The sequence below is a fragment of the Pseudonaja textilis genome, chromosome 3 (genome assembly GCF_049901715.1).
Source record: "Pseudonaja textilis isolate UNSWEBS1 chromosome 3, rPseTex1.2, whole genome shotgun sequence".
Lineage (NCBI taxonomy): Eukaryota > Metazoa > Chordata > Lepidosauria > Squamata > Elapidae > Pseudonaja > Pseudonaja textilis.
The window spans coordinates 54,357,456-54,378,783 of record NC_141992.1 but is presented as its reverse complement, the minus strand read 5'-3'; the positions used below and the strand labels follow the sequence as shown (position 1 = coordinate 54,378,783).

Below are 21,328 nucleotides of genomic sequence, written 5' to 3'. Positions count from 1 at the left end.
CAATATTCAAAGGCCAGCAGTTCACGCTGATATGATGAATACCAGGTTCTTAATAAAGTAATTCCAATGTATATTTAAAGGATTGCACGAATAGATCATTCTCATAATGCTAGAAGCAGTATCACTTTGTCCAAGGACAACATAACTACATCTAGAATTAAGAGAATATTTGGCAAGTAGTTTTCTTTGTAATATTCTAAAGTTCTAGATATTTTCTTTTAGCTTTCCATTTGATCCAGGCCTTGATCTAAAGTTGGGCTTGATCTAAAGTAAGGCTTGTAATGCCAGTTCCTCAAAATGACCTTCCAGTTTTCAGTGCATAATATTCCATTGCTTTTCTTCTGCCAGATTCCTGATAGTTTAATTATTCAAATCTTTACTTATAACCTTGAATGCTGTGGATCAGCTACTGGAAGAAGAATCAGACCTCTACTTCTTCTACCACTTCTCTATTCTGAAGGACCCTCTATAGCGAGTGTACATTCTTTTATCAGATGTTGGGATACAAGTGCAAATAACAGATAAGGGCTGTTATTTGCACTTGTATCCCAACATCTGATAAAAGAATGTACACACATACACATACATGTACCAGATGCTTAAGCCAGTGGCCCATCAACCACTGTAAAGCATTCGCTATAGAGGGTCCTTCAGAATAGAGAAGTGGTAGAAGGGAAGGGGGTGGTGGTAGAAGGAAACTCCGCCAGAAATTAATCTTTGGAACCCTGCAAGGCATCTATTCCAAGAGGCTGCGCCATTCTGGCAGAGTTTGGGGGAGAGAAAGAAAGATTTCTGCTGCTTCCCTTGCATCAAGCCAAAAGTCTCTCTCTCCCTCTCCCCCTGAGAATGGAGCTGGAGATGGTATCCTGCAATCCCAAATAATGATCGATTGGTAGGAAAACGGGGTGGGGAATTTTCCTGCAGACTTTTTTGGGATTTTCCCAGGGTCACTGATCCACAGGATTTAAAATTATGAGTTTGGTGGTCCCTGAGGTCCAAAAGGTTGGCGACCCCTGTTGTAGATGACTATAGACACTGAAGTAATATTAAATGTGATTAAAATGAATGTGTAGACTGACTAGAATATCTGAAATGATTTCATAATTTAATCACTACAGAAATCTCACATATTTGGACTTGCAATGTAGAGCAGGACTGGAAAATCCTTAGTGGCTAGAAAGAAGGAAGAATGAGAAGTGCCATGGCTGGGTAAATGATGCAGAACGTCATATAAAGACTGTGGATAGGTTAAATATATTTTTCATTATTTTACTTTTTAAGTTGTTTTAAATCTATTTTATGACTGACACTATAGTTCTGCGAGTTTTCTTGCCTCAAAACGATGAAATATCTTGCTACTGGTTCTCAGCAGGATTTTGCCCATCCTACTTCCTGTTTTGGCACAGAAGCATTATTCAGAAAAGCAGTATCAACTAAGTTCAGGGACTTCTTCCTGATTTCTACCTTCAGTGCCAACTTAACATGCAATCTTTAGCTGCAGACTAGGATCTACAACTGCTTATAACATACCATCAGGATTATCCTCCCTTATTACAGGGTAGGCAAAATAGCTCCTCTGGGAGTCACACACTTCTTTCTGCTGCTAATTCTGGATGTACTTTAATTTGCAAGTGGATGGAAGTGTTTTTAAATGAAACAGTCTTGAGATGCCTAATCACTTTTTAGTCCCTGGAATGTTTCTATGCCCAACATCAACTCAGAAACAGTATTGGGAAGGTAATATAGCACAAAATAACAGGCAGTGCTTCATTCTGATATTGACTCTAGTGAACTTGAAGAAAGAGTTGAACCGCTCTGCCATGACCTAATAAGGCAGACAAAAGAGGCCTTTGAAGGATCTAGGGAAGAGTTTATGGAATCACCGGGACTAGGATAAGAATGGTGTTTTGATAGGTTTGAAAAACCAAGTCAGGAGTCTACAGACAGCAAGAGAGACTGTCTGTTTATAAATATGCATGTGAGTTTTTAAATAAGTACAGTATGTTATGTAAGGGAGAGCGTAAATTACCCGGAGATGTTCTATAAGGGAGGGAATCACATGAATGGTTCCAGAGTGGTATGTGTGATAGAAGTGCAGGGTAACAGAAAGAGTGAGGGGAAGTGGATCCTCAATTGGGGAAGCTGTAAGTTCAAAGGAGTGGCTCATATTTTGATTTAAATGCATTATGTTATAAAGCTGGAGCAATCATAGCGGCTATTAGAGAATGGACCACCCCATTATATATTTTTGTGATGGCACCTATCATATTCTACTCTCTCAAAATGCAAATGTGCTTAACAAGCCAAAATATTGCACTCTAACTGCAGAGGCATCATATGTTGCTCAGTTACACACAGCCTTGATATCTATCATATTTCATCTGTATTACTCTTTGTTTCTGAGGTCTGTCCTTTTTGTTTACATACAGTGATTGGGAAAGTACCCAATTGGTCCCTATCAATTCAAGCTATTTCTTCAGTAGCTGCTACCACTTCTATAAATATCCCCATCCAGTATGTTCTCCAATATCTAATATTTATAATATCTACATTTGGGTATCATTTGATCTAATTCATTGGTTTGACACTAGGATTCCACAAACTGAGCTGCTGGAGTCCTTATAAGTGATATGCTGCTAATGAGAAAATGAAAGGTAATTTCAATCACAAGTGGAACAGTTCCACCCTAAACTGATTCTACTTGGGAAAGCATTGCCTGCACGCAGAAAGCTCTGCTGTTCTTGCCATCATTTGTTGCCCCATGGAGTCATGAAACTCTTGACAGATGGTACAAACAGAAATGTTTCACTTCGACTCTGAATGTTTTCATAAAAGAAAGCCCCCAAATCACAAGTGAAAACAAGCTTATCTCAAGAGCTTTTTGACAGTCTACGTGCTACATTCTGAGCTGCCAATAAGTGAACTGAGTTTATACTTCACCAGCACATGGGCTGAGAAGAGAATAAAAAGCAGTCCAGTGTCAGTCATCTTTTCATCCGGCCATATGATTTTAATTTTACTGTTAATTTTTACTGTTGCCTGGTACTATATATAGTATGAACATGCAACATGACGTACCACCCTACTTAGTTCAGCATTCCTTCTCTGCAGAATGCGTTAATGATTACCCCCTACTTATAGAGATTGGAACTGCTCTTTTGCAAGTGAATTCATAGAAATTTGCAACGGCAATAACACAATGTGTATAGCACACAGACAGCTAGGATGTCCTGGGATGTATGGAGAAAATATGAGCAAGGTTGTTTTTCAAAGGGATATGAGCACATGCTGAGCAGGGATATGCATGCACAAGGTTCAGAGATTGAGTATCTTGTTTGCAACGAAATGGAGGGTGGGAGAGGATGCAGTAAAACTCACAGAGACAGGGAATATATCCTGTCTATTTGCTTTTCCCTGTAAATCTGTGAGTCTACCTGTTGAAAATGTATGATCTAAAACATAAACAAGACTTACCCTGGCCAAATGGGCTCCTCTTCGGAACCATAGCTGGCTTGTCACTCCTCATTTCTCTAGACAATGGTTCTAATTCCCCATTAACTCACACAGTGGCAACAGCATTTTCCCTTGCTTACATTCCCATAGCCATACAGAGAGACTTACTGGACTGTGCTGTCCGAGCTTCCAAAACTGGAGTAAGGACTCCTAGTCCCTGCTCAGACCGGGCTCCTAGCTGAAATTTGTAGAGTGTGTCTGGCTTGAGTCCTTCAACTGGATAAGAAGAAGTCTGGTCGAATTCCAACTTATGCTAGAAAAGATAAAGAGTTGTTTTCTTTTTATTAGGAGGGGAAATAAGGAAAACCGACCTTTAATTTTTTTTTGTTCTTAAATCATTTTCCCGTCAATACTTGCAGATTAATCAGGTCAATGATACAACCCAAGTTACTGAATTTGCATAATAGTAGGAAAATCATGATCTTCATATTGAGGACACTAACAAGGCAGTGTCTCGTGCTCTTCAGAAACAAAATATTTATCAGAAATGCAACCACAGCATTCTGCAACATGTCAGCGTAAAATGTCAGGAAAGCAAAAAGAATGAATTTTCCCTCCCAGCATTTTGTTATGTTAAGTAGCTTTTAAATCAGAGTTTGAGCAATTGTAATATAGAAACTTTATAACCCCCATCCCCATAGGAACCTAATACATTCTGGACTAATTCCCTTGGGTGTAGTGTCCAGAACAAATCTTGGATAGTACTGCGCATTCCACAATTTTGTACAAGTAGTCCTTCACTTACAACAGTTCATTTAGTGGCCTTTTGAAGTTATAGCGGCACTGAAAAATGTGACTTATGACCATTTTTCACACTTATGACCACCGCAGCATTCCTGTGGTCGTATGATGAAAATCCAAATGCTTGGCAACTGACTCATATTTATGACATTTTCAGTGTCCTGGGGTCATGTGATCCCCTTTTGCGACCTTCTGACAAACAAAAACAATGGGGAAGCCAGATTCACCCTGTGTGGCTAACACTACAGTGATTCATTTAACAACCGTGGTAAGGAAAGTTGTAAAATGGGACAAAACTAACTTAACAAATGCTTCATTTAGCAACAGAAATTTCAGGCTCAATTGTGGTTGTAAGTCGAGGACTATCTGTATAAGCATCGAAAAGTCATAGAAGTTCATGTTGGTCACAAACAAGTCAGCAACCAGAGTATTTCGTTGTTTCTAAGTGTTAATGTATAAAATTGCAGAGAAAAGATATGAAAGATACAGAAAATTCAGTCAGAAAGGTCCTTAATAGAATTTCTACTGAATATATCAGCTGGGCTTCAGCTCTTATATCCCATCAGCAGCAAAAACTAACAGGCACATGCAGATTTGTTTTCATTTGTGTAATTCATACCACAAAAGTTCAGTATTACAGAATTCCAGTAACTTTAAGGCAGAGAGAACACAGAGCCCTTACTCTAGTATTATCCCACATAACTGTAAAAACCATTATTTCAGATATTAGTTTATTGACAAATAAAAAGAACTTTCAGATACTGAAGATCCCAAAACATTTCTTAATGCAAAACGGCCCATATATGAGGCAAGCTATGGCTAGTTTTTACTTTCAAATCATGGCTAACCATCACAAGGACTAGATGGACAACCTCTGAAACTTCATCTACGAATTCATGACAAAGGGAAATGCTTTCAGTAATTATTCCTTATGGCAAGGAATCCAAGTGATCACAGGAGTTCTTGATTCTCCCTCTTGCACAGAAAGAAGTATAAAAGTTCACAACTACATGGCACCTTGTTTTTTAGAAGCTGTTTTAACAACTATCTTCTGTATATTTCAACAATAATCTAACTGGCAGTATAGAAAAACCCGCCTCATTTCTATAGGAAACTACAGTATAGCAATCAATTATTATGTCTCTTACCTGGATCCCATTTGTTCCCTCCCAGTATATCAGCTCATACTTGGTGATGCGCTCTTGAGAGGCTGGTAGCCAAGTCAACATGATCCGTGTATCTGACTCGGCCTCAGCTTGGAAATCTGCTGGCTGGGCTGGCACTAGGGACCAATGAAATATCAGTCAGTGGGGGTAGATCTGAGGAGCTTTAGGAAGTGCCCAAGACACTAGTCTTATCACTGTTGTAAAACTTTAGAGCATTTTCATAATTCTATTCAGTACTTTCCCTTTTCTTTAGATTCCAAGTTCAACAGTTTTCTTTTTAACCTTGTTAGCTAAGCAGATGTCCATTCTTGACAAACATACAATGATGATGATAAAACAACATGGTATTTATAATCTAAAAAAAAAAGATAATCTTCATAAAGAAGCATAAGCTTGCTCCTCAATGAACAAACCCCATGTCTGAACCATATCATGATCTTTGCCTCAAATACCTGAAAGAGCAGACATTAAGACATGGAGGGGACAATTTTAATTCTCGCTTTTTCTAATCTATTCCTCCCTGAAAGTGTTGAAACTGCAACTCCCAGAACTCTATATCATGCAATCTCAACTCACCTGAGGGGTTATCAGATTGGGGGAAAGCGAGTTTAAATCAAACATACGGTACTTACCACCCTGCTGGGTCTTGACTTGAATAACATCAGAAGGGGGCCCATCTCCTACTGAGGTGAAAGCCAAGACACGGATACTATATGTAGTCTCAGTTATCAAACTGCCCACAGTGGTGAGATGACTGTCATCAGTGTTGTGCTTCTGCCACATGCTGAGCGGTAGATGGGGATCAGTGGTGTAGTATACCCGGTAGCCTCGAATCAGTCCATTAGGCTCTTCAGGTTGCTCCCACTGGACCAGCATGGTGCTAGCGCTCAGCATCCGTGCCTGCACTTTGAGGGGTGGGCTTGATGGAGCTTGTTCTCCTGTCCGCGCCTCCACCAGTTCACTAGGGAGGCTCCTTCCAATGTTGTTTACAGCAATAATGCGGAACTCATATTCTGAGAAGGGGCTTAGGCCACCAATACTATAGCGGGTGGTGGCCACCCCATCCACTTCTTGGAACGTTCCCTCCAAAGATTTTGACTTATATTGGATGACATAATAAGAGATGGGGTCTGCATTTCCAGAGTCCCACGTGAGAGTAACACTGGTGGCCGTTGTTTCAGTCACTAATGGTTCTGTCGGGGGCTTTGGCAGAGCTGAAAATATGTAAAAAAAGAAACGATACTGTTAATGCAATTGATAGAATGCATAAAAATATAAATGAGGTTCAAAATTTCCTTAGCCTTCTTCTTTTTAAGGGCAGAAATAATTTTACCGAAACATATATTTTATATTACACACTACCACATATTACTTGGAGTGTTTTTAATGAAAGGGTAAACATAGCAATCATGTTAATAGATGTGTTCACAGAACTTGTTGGTGGCTGGTTAAATAACCATAATTTAGACAAGAATCCAAGTCAGTTTTCAAATGGAAAAAAAAGGTTATTCAGCTAGAGTACCCTTCAGGAACTTTGTTCAGGGCCAATTCACCAAGACAATAACACTTGCATCGTACTACTATTGCAAGAACGACATTTTTATGGGATGCAAAAATTGGTGAAAAGTGCATTTGGGTGATGGGCTATTACAGCATCCTGGCCAGGATAATTCCAAGCATTAGCTGAAAAAGTCACAATCTTCCTGCACTATTAGATAAGAAAATCTAAGGCCAATACTGTGATCTGGGATTCTTTTATATATTGATTTTATGGCAATATTATAGATAAATAACACAATATATAGGTACAAATAAGAGAAGAGTTACCTCAGAGAAATTAATACAGAAAAAAAAATCTGGGTTTATTTGTTTGAGATTTGTTCTCCATTCTGATGTTTGTGTATCTGGTTTTATGAAGTAAAAAATAATTAGATAACCAAACGAGAAGAGCAGAGGTTGGCTGCACATACTGTAACAACTGGTTCGCCTAGTGCAGAACCGAAAATGTAAGCAAGCGTGCATACACCATCCGTGCTTGCATGCAACTACAAAAACACAGGTATTTCCTGCATGTGGCAACTGCTGTGAGTAGAGTGGGCAGGACGAGGAAAGCAGCTGGGCTGCGTGTGGTGAGCAAGCCAGATATATAGGATGGGATAGCACTGGGGCAGGTGGGCGGGCCCAGCTGGTGGTCACAACTACCAGTATGGGCGAGCCGGACCGAACCGGCGGCAGCCCACCACTGGAGAAGAGGTATGTTACTGGTATCTGGGATAGAATCTTCTCATAATTCCACATTTTATATAATATATAAAACATTATTTGGCCAGTCTCCCTAAGGAAAAAATAAGAATATAAAATCTGAATCAAATCTAGGAAAAGATAGCTGCAACTGTATATATCTGTCATAATTTCTTTGGACATAATCTGGAATTTCTTACCTTTGACAGTAATCTGGGCTGTTGCATGGATTACTCCCAGTGAGGACATGGCTTCACATGTATAGTTGGCTGATTGTGTAATATTGATCAGTTCTAGAACATTCCTGCCCATTGGCATGTCATCTTCTTTTGTTAATTCCACATCTCCAAAGATCCACTTCACATACGGCATTGGAGACCCCACTGCTACACATGTGAGGTTCACACTCCCTCCAGGCATCACTTCATGGTTGCTTGGAGGGATTGAAAATCGAGGAGATACTCGCCGCACTGAAATAAGGAACAGAGAACTAGTAGGGTCACAGCCTCAACTCGTGTATTCATTTTTACTTTCAAAGTCGATGGGTAGTGGGGACTCATCCTATTAAGAAGTAGTAAATCACTCTAGAAAAATAAAATTCTGTGCAAAATGTGTTTATTGAATTTCATGTCATACATGCCTCCTTTTTAAGTCACACTGGCATTATTTTCATCAAGAGATCTGGCAAGTTACATCACGTCACTAAGATGAATCTTCATTTCCACTGCATCCCGTTAATTAGAAAATAAGTTCATTTTCCAATCACTAAAATTCTGCCAGATGTTTCTATTTAAGTAGTATCATTGCAAAATGGTCTGCAGGCCAAATCCATGTTATAATGGCAGGTGCAATTTTTTTTCAAAATTATTTTCTATATTTTAACTAGCTAAAACGGTATGCCCAGAGAAAATGTAAAGAGGTCTAGGCCATATGCAAACCTAGTTAGCATTGGAAAGGAGTTCAGATCCACCCTGACACAAGAGCACTTAGACAATGGATCACACCCCTTATTCACTCATGCAGTATTCTTCACTTGGTTTGGTGGCAAGCCTTCAGATGTACTAAAGCTTGCTGGCTATGAGCTGAACCACTTTGTCTAGGGAAATGGTGGTCTTCTGTAAGACCAGTGTTACAGGCCAATTTAAACAAGGGCAACAAACATAACTGAGCAGAGTAAATCTTTGTTTCCTCTGGGCAAATTAATTCCAGGTTTTACTCAAAAAGGCTTGTGTATTGTACCTCCTCTGGGAAGCCTAAAATGAAGTCTGTGCTTGTGTATGTGGAATCCTCTCTTCCTTAATAAAGCAACCTCTCCAATTCATACCTCCTGATTGTCAAGCAAATAGCTAAAGGGCAGAGAATCTATAGAAAAGTCCTATTGGGAGGGAGATTACTGAGCAAAGCTTGCTCAAAGGGCTATGGTCTACTGGGTGTGTTTTATGCTGGACTTCTTCCTGTGCTGTTTCTAGCATCAAAAAATCATGTTAGAAAGGTGCAGCTACTGCCATATGGTAGAATGGTAGTATTGACAAGATTCAGTTCAGGTTGACAGACTAACAGTACCCCTAATAAAGTTTTGCTTGAGTTCTTTTTGATGATTCATCCGTCCAGTGGATTCACAGAAAGAAAACTGGCACAGAAGGCCTCACATTACTATGAACAACAGAATGAAGATTTGAAGATAAATGAAACAATACTGTCAGCAATATGCATACTACACACCATCTTGGTGACAAAAAGGGACACATTAGCTTCGTAACAGCTGGAAGAAGAATAATGTACATGTTTTCAAATGTGTAAAAACAGGTTGGGTTTTTTTTTATCAATCTCAAATCAGCAGTTACATGCATGGTTGCCAGTGAAAGGCTTGTTACCCAACTGAAAGGAAGTATTTTATAAATACAAATTAAAGCAAATAAAAAGGGGTCACATTTGTTCTAACACAATTATCCAGATATTTGATGGACATGGCAATGGGTCAACATGATGGGGTGGTTATCCAACATAGCCTGGATCTGATCGGCAAGAAGCAGGACTCTTCTCTTCCCCATTCCCCCCACATCCAATGAACATGAGGCTGAGCCAATAGAGGACAAGTTTGCTTATGTATTAGGATTTCAGTACAGTGGACCAACCCCCTCACCAACTACATTGGTCTCAAACAAAAACAAGCTTTAGGAATAAGGCTACAAACTCGTGCATGGCAATTATTCACTGACTTGGCATGCACCAGACAGACAAAAGACCAAAAAGGGAAAGAAATTAATATATAAAATCTGAACAACAACAAAAAAACTCCAGCAGGACTGGTGGAAATGCACAAAAATGCAATTACTGAAGTCAGAAATGAAACTGGGAGAAATTCATGCAGAAGGATCAAACACAATCAGTAGCATGCCTTTGCCATCTCAACTTTCATGAAACCAAGCAAGGTAATTCCTACCTCCCGTTCAGGTTATTTAAACCACATTCAAACATATGCATGCATGCTCAGTAGTTAAAATTATGTTAGTTTTGACAGAACAGAATTTCATGACTTATCCCTCAAATATCAGTCCTTGGTTATCTCCTTTGTTGCCATAAAAGAACCTGTCAGGACTAAGCTAGGAAGAAAGAACACAGCTTGTGAATCTGCAGATAAGAGCTTAAGTTCATTCAGCAAAGTGCTATCGAGAAAACCTCTCGTCCTTTTTGAAAGCTGCTGTTTACTATTCTAGTGGAAGGGGATGAGAAAAGGTTATTTCACATTATATCAGACATGGGGCCATTCTAGCCTAGTCCCAGGATGAATGGCAATGAAAATAACTTCCTCCTTCAATTTCTGCAAAAACAACCCCAAGAATTCTTTAAAAAAAAAAAAAGCCTATAGGCAAATCTTTACCTCATAGTTTCGTTACCCAAAGATAGGGTCTAGGGACAGAAAAAAAAACATTTCCTCAAACAACTCAGCTAAATGCCAATCTCGTGACCGAAAACAGATACACATCAAGGCCAATACTGACACTAAATGGATGAACTCTTTCTTCTTCTTGTGGCAACCTGATTTTGCGGGAGCCACCTCATATTTGGGACAAGGCTTAAAGGTGTGGGAATAAGATTGTCCTAGATTTTTTTCGTGGACTATCCTGTTCTGAGCCTTTGACTAAAGGAGTTCATTGTTTTTTCCATTATAACATTAATAATCCATATGCTGGCCCTCATCTCATCCTAACAGAGAAGGGAATGGTTCTTCTGTTGCCCAAAAGGAGAAAATGAGAGTGAGAGGAATTGCTAGGTAACAAATTCAAGATGTCAAATGTCAATCTCTGTTGCCTTCCTTAGCATCTCCTCAGTAGTTTTGTTCTTCCCAGTCTGATTATAAATAACCATTAAAAGTGCAGCAAATCAAACTTTAGTTCTCATCATGCACAAGGGAAGAACAGGGGCAAGGCGATTAATAAAAGCTCAGATTCTTCCATATTAAATAAAGATCAGGGGAAAGCTACCCTTGTTTTCCTTCTTTTCCATTTTTAAAATGTATCTTAAACCTCACACTGAGGTCTTCAAGTCTATAAAAGAGCAAAAAATGATGCTATGGATTGGATCAGAGATGCTATAATCAATCCAAGTTGAAATTCTCAAACTCAGAATATAATGCTAGAGCAACTGGCAACTTTATTTCCTTGAGTTCAATAGGACATGAAGTAGGACTGTCGATTAGCTCTACAATTGTCTGGCAGCCCATAGCAGAGCTGTGGAATGTTACTTATGCAACCTCCATCCACATGTGCCGATATTCTTCCAGGCTCTAATCTCTTGTTCTTCCTTGCTACTAGTGTGGGAAGTGAAACAGAGCTGTCAATCAGTATTACAACATTTTGACAGAAAACAGTGCAGCTTATGAAAGTCACTTACACAACGTCCACATATGTGTCTAATTCCTGCCAGGATCTAGTTCTTCGCCCTTCCTGCCAATGAAGTCAGTTACTTAAGGAAATTCCAACCTGCCAATTACATAAATCTTCATCCAATTTACAAGCAGGTACCAAATTGGGCTTGCATATATTTTAAAAATACATTTCCCTAACTTGTCAGGATTTGCTATAATTTGAGGATTAAAAAATTAATAATAAAAGCAAATAACAATTTCACATTTTGCAAAAAGCACATTTGTGAAATGCTACTGTAGGATAATAATATTCAGGATTTCTTTTAGCAGATTTTTCAGAGAAGAAATGCATTGCCAGCCCTTCCAGGGTATGGAACAACATATAGCTTGCAAAAGGTGGATATTCCCTACTGAGTTGAATATGTAGTATGGGCAATAATTTATCAAATTATTAAGTAAGTGACAGGGTCTATCCCAACCTCCTACAAAGCAATGTAGGTAGGAAAAATACCCCAGCAGAGACTAGATTTCCATTCTGAGAGGTTGGGATGAAGCAAACAATACTACAGAATATTAATAATTCAGCATGCAATAATGTGCACTTTTCTTGCACCCAAGGCCAACGAGCATGATGTCTCTCACATCACAGGAGTGGCTTCTCAAATTTAATCAAACACTAAGGTCATTCTATTAAAAGTCCTCTTCCCAGCAGTTTCTAGCTTCCTTTTGAGAATTTCCAGGTACAAAGCAATTGCTTAATTATTGTTGCAACAATAATTAAATGATTACAACAAAATTAAAATAAGTAGACTCCTTAAAAAAGAACAGTGAGGATGGCCAATTTAAACAATGTAAAGGCCGTTAGCCAGGCTACCTATATATGCTAAGGTTAAATTCAGACAACTTTCCTGCAATGTGTACTTACTAACGCTATTGGAAAAACCAAAGTCTCTGCTATATTATTTGCAAGATATTTAAAAGCGGTTGATACCACTGCAGCAGAGACACAGCTTTTCTTATATCATGGGCTTTAAATTTTGAATACAGGTTGGTTCTGCAGGAAATATATTTACTGGTATGATGCAGTGGTGAGATTAAAAATTTTTTTTACCACTACCAGTTCTATGGGTGTGGCTTGGTGGGCGTGGCAGGGGAAGGATACTGTAAAATCTCCAATCAGAGATGGTATTTGCTGATTCTCTGAACTACTCAAAATTTCCGCTACCGGTTCTCCAGAATTGATCAGAACCCGCTGAATACCACTTCTGGTACTATGTCTCCTAGTCCACAGCTTACTGGGTAAATTAAAGCTAAAGCTACATATGTCTTTATCTTAGGCATTCTAGTTTTGGTAAAAAAAAGCCTACTGTAGAGCAGGGGTGCAAAATCACGACGACACGTTGTTGTCATGTGTTGTATTGCAACTTTTCTCCCCCTTTACTAAACCTGTTATGGCCAGCGTGTAATGCATCCGGCCTGTGGCCCACGAGTTTGACACCCCTGCTCTAGAGAGTCCAGAAAAAATGGCAAAATTGTTATCACCAGGACTTCAAATGCAAATTTTAAACAAACCTCTGACTTTCACAAAGCTATCATTTAATGAATTACAACTACAACCAAAGTTAGGGGGGGAACATGCAAATCAACCCTCCATTCATTATTTAGGATTAAAAATGATAGAGCAGCTTTCAAGTCGAGCTTGACTTCAGGTAACTACTTTATTTTGGTTGTCTTCCAGATACATTTGCTATTAGCTTCTGAGGTTTATTTTTTTTTAGATTCCTGGTCTAGCCAAGAGTCATGGATTTCTCAGGAGGCTTTGTCTCCTGCTACAGTAATCACATTTGACCATGTTTAGTGTCCAAGGTCAATTAAGGCTGGTTAGCTAACTGACCAAGTCTCAGTTAGGAGGAATGATTATATAAATCACCCACTGAAAATGTTATATGGCTATAACATTCTTGATTTTTGAACCTACCCCCTACCTCCCACCCCCCTTTACTCTTTCAGCTTTTACATACTGTAGGGTGTTTCTTTTATAAGAAAGCTGGACTAGATCAAGAGAACTGGGATATTTGCTGTTTCCTTTTATTGTCTAATGCCCATTGCATCTACTTGTTTTGTTCCATTAATTTGCTTTTGGAAGTTGGAGAAAGTATAGGCTGAAAATATTATGAATTTGGGCAATTCTTTTACTCCTTTTTCCTCCTTACCACAGTGATCTTAAAACAAAATCTTCCTGTGGTATGGTGGTATCTGGGGATTTCCAACTATTGACAGAATTATCAGCAGGAGAGAAAAATGGAAGAAGAAAATAATGCATTTAGAGAGTTATCTTCTGCTCAAACAATACTGTACTATTTATATTTTTAATGCATCCATGAGTGCTGACATTTTATATTCCAATTTCCAAATCAGGGCCAAAACATTGCTGGATTATATTTCAGCTATAACTTTTAAGGCTAATTATTTGCACTGACAACCCCATATAACAGAGCATCTATCATTACAGCAGTACAATGCCAAGGACCCACCACAGTTCAGACTGGTGACATGCTAATAACAAAGAAACCAGACTGCTGTTTTGAAATTTGCATTCATTTACTTTGAAAATAACACAGCATTAAAGATGGAGAGAGAGAGAAAAAAAAATGAAATGCCTTTTCAACCTTTCAATTTTTAATATATAACCTGGTAGCAATTGCAGAGCAATAATTAAATGCATGGATGAATCCTTCATAACTGAAAATAAAGGACAAAAAAGTCTAAGATGTATTTATTTAAATAAATAAATTTAGAAAGCTGCTTTAATCCTAAATTACTTTATGTAGCTTACAAATTTAAACATTCAATGCCAAACAAATTATAAAGCCAGGAAACATTCACAGGGTTATTTAACACCTTCTTTATTTCACCCTATTATATAATAGAGCTGTAAAACATTTATGGGTGATGGACCTTAATGAGATTAGTTCTTGTTTGGCGAAGGGCTGTTACAAATTGAACATTTTTTCTTCAAGGGTGGTAAAATATATGCATTTGGGAATAACTTTACATTTGAAATCATGGTGTTTATTCTGTCAAATTGTTTCAAACATGTGCACTGGAAAAATGGATTACTGCTAGATAAACATTGTTCCTGCAGCAGGAACTGGAACATGGAACTAGTTTCAATCATGAAATAGTGTCTATCCCTCAGCCCAAGCTTTTGGCACTGATATATATATTTCTAAGAACTCATGGAAGAAATGTTGCTATTTGATCTTGCACAACAGAGCACTAACTATGAATAATCTATGCAGCTTTATGATCTTCCCCCTATTTCTCAATTTCCATCTCTGCTAGGATATCATGGAATACCCCCTTCAATAAATTTCAATTTAAGACTGGAAATAAGAAAACTTTTTTATTCCATTGTTGGTTAAGGGAGCATGTTGAAAAAAGAATATTGGGAACAAAAGCTACTGCCTCAGGACAACTGCAACAGCAGCTCATTAAACATACTCTAATTATAATCTTAATGAAGTATGGCTTGAGGGGCCTCAGTTTAAAGCAAGTACAAACAACAGCTTTACACAATTTAGGGCTATTATGCTATAGATGAAGCACAAGAAACCAAAGAAAGCAGGAACCTTTTAGTGCAGACTGCAAACATGAGATCATTACATATATACTGTATATGAAACAGTTCAGGGGACAATATAGGAAAAATGCTGGGATGGGTGAGCTGTAGAATGTACATGACTTCGCCCACAAAACTGATGTGTAAACATGCTGCAATTCCTAGTATGATTTTCTCCATTATAAGCAAGGCACAAAAAGTAACAAGATTTTGCTTATTCTCAGAAGGAGAAATACCCTGAGTAACAAAAAGTTGCTGTTATATTAGAATTACAACTGGTTGAGGCAGTACTAACTCAAAAACCATTTCTCTCTCATCCCAATGCATAGCACCATTTTGAAACGATCTGGCTTGACTTTGCACTGCAGCAAAAATATTGGATTTGCTTATTTCTGTCATCCAAGTTACTCCTGTCCTCTCTAAAATACATGGATGCCCCAAAGCACCACCAGCAATAGATAAAAAAATAAAACAGGGGCACATTTTTCTTTTTCTAGCACACAGCAGAGTGGAAAGATTCAGAGATACTGTACAAAATGAAAATGTGAGAATGTTCATAATTACCTACAGCTTTACATTAATAATGTACATAAATTCACCATTTGAAAGAGATAGGGGAGTATTAAATGAAGCTGGAAGCCATTTTATTCTTTGGGGTGGGACAAAGGTGTTTTTGCTATGCTGCCCAAATTAAGTTACTTCTATTATTCTATCCAATGCTTACAATGTATTATTTGGCCCCTCACATCACAAGACAATCTATCAAAGTCAATACCTTCTCTGCTACCTAATGGTATAACTGCATGCAATATATTCCCGCCCCCCAGCCCAAAACAAGGGAAAAATTGCAACGGGATTGCATGCAGATATAGGTCTATGCATATAAAAACATCAAGCAACAAAGGCATGCATGGATCAATGCTATCAGCAAGGTCATAGCAAGTTGGAAGCAGATTCCATCAGGGCTGCAGGGCAGGGCCTGGCTTGGAGCCAGCGTCCATCAGATCCCCTTTCTGCAGGGATGGCTCTCAATCCCCTACTGGAAAAATCCCATCTGAGGTGGCATACTGTAGGTGGATAATAAGTGAAAAGGACCAACCTTCTCGCTGATCTGAGAGATGAAAGTTTGTTTTGTTTGATGACATTGTGCGATGAAGATGAGAAGGGAATAAAAAAAGACAAGGAAAAACACAGAGAGTAAAAACAGGCCAAGCTGTATGTGTCTGCACAGCACTGAAACAAAACATGATGATTGAGACCGGCCAGGGCTACCAATTCTGCAAATTCATATACAAACATCCTCCCACCCACATCCACAGGTACACATATTGGCCATTCTTGTTTCAAAACAGTAGATCCAGCTTTTCTTTCTTTTCCAGATCCATATAACTCTCAACATGCAGTAAACTGCTTCATCCTGGTCAAGTATAGATAAGTGTGTGTACACATTCAATCATATGCACCAAATTTCATTCAACTCAGGATCTCAAAGTCAATTACTGCTCTAATACCAGCAGGGCTACTTTAATCCATCTATCCCATTCACAGTTTTAATATGAGCACACCCACTCCCTCCCCTTCCCGCCCCCCCCCAATCGTTACAGGAAAAGTCTTGGTGAACAATAGCAATTTTTTTTAGCATGAAAAGCCTCTTGCTCTCTCTTCCCAATCTCAGCTAGAAACAGCAGAGAAACATTAGTGCAATGTGAACCAAGAGCTGTATATATATACAAAACAATTAAAAAGGAGGGCAAGAAGTGAAAATAACAGCCACCCCAAATTGGCAGGCCAATCCAGTACATTTCCTGTTTTCGTTCCTACAGGAGAGACAGTAAGAGGTTAGTTCTGTTTTCTGGAAGGGCATGAAATATCTGATTTCATCCGCAGGAATGACCTTACAGAAACTAGATATTTGTTGTGCTCTGTCTGAAACTGAACCTTTACTGAAAGAATGTAGAGGCTGCCCTGGTGATTAAAAACTGCCTGTGAGTCACATTTTAAAACTGGAGAGAAGAGGGAAAAACATGCTTATCAGCAGGCCATCCATTTAAAAAAAAACTTCATGGGACAAGAGATATTGTAGGGGATACCATAAATAAATAACTTCCAAGGATAAAATAGAATGAGGCTTCTACTATTTGGTCCATAATTAGGCTGTATATATATTCCATGGAATCTTGGTACAACAATTCATGGAATTTATCTTCAGTGCTGACAGTGTAAGCTGAGAGACAGGTATTATAAAGGGCCTTTTCTTTATAGAGAACAGAGATTTAATAATTACCCAATGAAGTCAACAGAAAAATAATAGCCATTAATAATAGATATTAGGAATGTGCTATGCTTTGGATTTGAGCTCAAAAAGATATTCCAAAATGTGTCCCTGGACATGTATAAATCACTTGCTTCGGCCATCTTAAATAAGTCAAGTGATTCGAGGAAAATATATGTTTAAGTGGCAATGGGGTGTGATCGGATGCTTTGTCTTGGACTTTGATAGACACAGCTACCTTCTTAATGCAAATGTTTATTTTCCTGGGATTGATGTGTTACTGTGTAAGCCTAGGAAAAGACACAGCTTGTGTAACAAGGCACTGTCCAGTGGGACATATGCCTGTCCTTAAACACCTTTTGGGCTTCAGATCTGAAGTGTGGCATATCAATAAAGTACAGTAGAAATAATACCACTTTGTTTTCTGATATGAATGTATGTCTGAGCATGTAAGAAGGAGGGGTGCATATCTTGATAGGACTACATCACTTTAAAATCTCAGTTGTTTCCAAGACACTATATGAAGGAACTAAATGTTGAGACTCTGAGAATATAGCCAAAGAAATCATTGTTGAAATAAGCTCTGTTCTCATTGAGAACGAGGAAGAAGTAACTGGGAAGAAAGAGCAATTTAATCTCAAGTCTCCACCAAAGCTTACTTCTCAGGATGATGACAACCATTTGGACTGCATAACTTCAGAATGCAAGTGATTCCTCATTTACACAAAAATAATCCCTAACATAGAAATAAATCCGTCACTGAACTGTAGTTCTCATTGAACTTTAGTTTTCATACAGTTTGGTAGATTTTATATTAAGATACATTTAATAACAAGAGGATAGTATAAATTGATGTTATTAGGTATTTTACACAAAAAATGGAATTATAAAATACCAGCTCACCTTTCTTTCTGTAGTTGAAGATTTTACCATTGGGAGTCAGGGCTGGAGGACTATTAAGGAATTAGGGCTGCATATACAAGTTTACATGCTTAACTCTCTCTTTTTCTATTGTTAAGTAAATTGACTTCTATATTAATAATGTTAGCTATATAACATGACATGGATATATATTTAAAACTAGTTTTGTTTAACACATTAGAGATGCATGCTTTTGTGATGCTTTTCTGCATGCTTTTTTGTGCTCTCTGTTGCCATTATTGTTATTCAAGAAATAAAGTCAACCATTGTTTTGGTACCACCCACAAACAAATTTGCTATGAGAACTACACTAAAGGATCCACTTTGTTCAGAATTATCCACTTCTAAGAACAGGACCTCTAGGACTGAGGTGAGCAATGTAAAAGAAAACTGTGATGCTCAAAACATTACGGTGGGATAATACTGTTCATATTGAACTGCCTGGTTTCACCCTGCAGGCCAAACTGCTTTGGATTACAATAAGGAAGAGGTGCTTATGAAACACACTAATATAAATAGTTACCTTGCTGGGCTGTCAGTCAAGAATAAGCTCCAGGCCTGTAATTTGCTACTGACGGATTACCTCTTAATCTCTGCTGATACTAATGGACTATAGGGAATAAACATTAGAGCTGATCCCACTCTGGAAAGACTGAAGAATAGGAGAAGCTATTGCTTTTCATATCTAATATTGAAATTGCCTCTGTTTTATCAGTAAATATTCCAGGAGCTAATGAATTGGAATGCTTATTTTCTTTCTTCTGAGTCTATCATTTCATCCCTTATCTCTGGCACTTTCCTCTCTTTTTAGAATCCTAGCATACTAAGAATTGCAGTACTCAGTACTTATGTTGGACATAGGAAGAGCAACATTAAGACGCAATAACCATATAAATAAATAAAAGCCACCATAAGCTTTTGTCTTACTAGAGGCTACAAGGCACAAAGTTGGCTTTTATGGACACTATTTGCTAAAAATAGCCATTAAGTCTGCCTCACTTGATGAGGGCCAATAGCATCAGAATTATAAAGGAGAAGCAATAACAGGATACTCTTCTCAGTGTAGAAATAAACAACATAATAGAAGATGAATCAATTCAGAACTATATATGGTTATTGTAAAATCCAACAACAAAAATATTAAACTCATAATTTGGGAACTATGCAAACAAATGCCAACCTTTCCATTTTTAAAATCCTCTTCCAAAAACATGGCACAGCTGGCCTTAGATGTTTATTACAATTATTTCAAAAGATGTTTATTTCTTTCACATAATCATCTCCTCAGCTACATTTCTCTGATTTATTTAGAAGAAAGGTAGGCAATCATTTTGCCCTGGGGGATGCATCTGCTGCTGGGTTCAATTTGTGGAGCTGTACCTTTTCCTATATTAAAAGTAAATAACTCAGTAGTAGATTGGCTGTTACCAAAACTAGGAAGTGATGGAAATAATAACTCCTGCCCTAAAGGGAATTTGCATTGGTGGATTCCAAAGCCAAACCCTCTGCATTTAGAACATTCATGTTCTACATTTCTTCTTTTCAATAAATGGTTGTTTTACTACAAAGAGAATTGAAGCTTTTAAAAATTACATTTATAGATTGGTGTACTTCTGAAGGATTCTCAGAGTTTACAGAGACAAAATACACAATCAATATGCAGTTTTAAAAAATGTAGCAATAAAAGATCCAGAAGTCAGTGAGGTTGGGAGCCAACTTGTACTCCATTGGTAATGGTCACCATCAAAGCCTGCTGCACCTCTCTAATGTGGAAAACTATTATTAGTTTTGAAGTGCCGCTGCATTCGTATTCAAAGATAAGCCAATAGCATTTATGCCACAAATAAATAAGGCTAGGTTTCCAGTCTGTGCTAAAGTATTCCACTGATTATGTGCCTACTGTGTATAAAGTCCTCTTTATTTATTATAAATCTGTAACACTATACAAAATGCATATTTATGCTATTCAACTGTACATTCAGTAATATTTGTTTATAAGTTAGATAAAAATGTTCCATTCAACATTTTTTTTTATTTCTGCCATTTTTATCTTAAATTCATTAACTATACAAGAATAAATTTAGCATTAAAGAGAAAAACAGAACATAATCGTTATGTGAAATTAGAATTTTATTTGAATAAAGTACAATTATTTTTCCAAGTTTATTTTTGAAGATAAATAACTATTCCTCTAAGATCTCACTGCTACTGCCCCAAAATGTTAAATCTAATTGAGATTTAAACTTACATAGTCTCTAAAACATTGTGTGTGGGGGTAGGATGTTACTGCTCTATTTACTCAGTGAACCAGGTCATCGTTAAAACTTTACTACTTAACAATAACAGCTCAGCAGATAGAGTATGATATAAATTGTTTCCTTTTGGGAGACTGACCAATAAATCTATTCCTCCATGTTTAATTATTCTCTGACTTGTCATAAATTATTATAGTCTCTTTTTCCCCTTTTCTTTTCCCTCTTTATTTTGTGCAATTGTCAACTCTCATTTATCTTACAGTTTCTTCCTCAAGGTTATCTTAACTTTCTGATTGCCTTCATTATAAATCAATTTATCCTGAACTTGCATTCTATAGAGTAACAAGTTACTTTTTAATCACATGTGCTATTTCAGGGAATTGGCCAATAATATGAAATGGAAAGGAAGTGATTTAATTTCATATGATCTCATATTATCAATAATGGACATCTAATGTAACTTTAAGGTAAGGGCAGTTTCTAATTCTAAATATATGTTGGCTATGCGCTTTAAAATGTTTGTACAGACTGTTCAAAATTATGACAGATCTCCCCAGAGCTATTTTTGACCCATTTTTGAAGTTATGATGACCGCACGCACAGTTACAATATCGCATTTTGGGTGCTTGGTCATAAGTTCTCCTTTATGACCATTTGCAGCTTTCTGAGATGATAGGACCACATTTCTGACTTTTTAAAACTAGTTTCTTTACTTCCTGTTTCCAGCAA

The 21,328-nt window shown here is 37.8% G+C and overlaps 1 protein-coding gene across 8 annotated transcripts in view; it reads right to left on the bottom strand.

The window, feature by feature from the left end:
- Nucleotides 1-21,328, bottom strand: part of PTPRF (protein tyrosine phosphatase receptor type F) — a 542,470-nt gene that overhangs the window by 77,319 nt on the left and 443,823 nt on the right. For all 8 annotated transcript variants that reach the window (XM_087929754.1, XM_026706994.2, XM_087929753.1 and 5 more), the window contains 4 exons: nt 7,862-8,131; nt 6,053-6,634; nt 5,403-5,536; nt 3,622-3,766 (listed from right to left, as the gene is read on the bottom strand). In XM_087929754.1, coding sequence (XP_087785880.1) covers nt 3,622-3,766; nt 5,403-5,536; nt 6,053-6,634; nt 7,862-8,131 — 1,131 coding nt within the window. The remainder of the gene's footprint in view (nt 1-3,621; nt 3,767-5,402; nt 5,537-6,052; nt 6,635-7,861; nt 8,132-21,328) is intronic.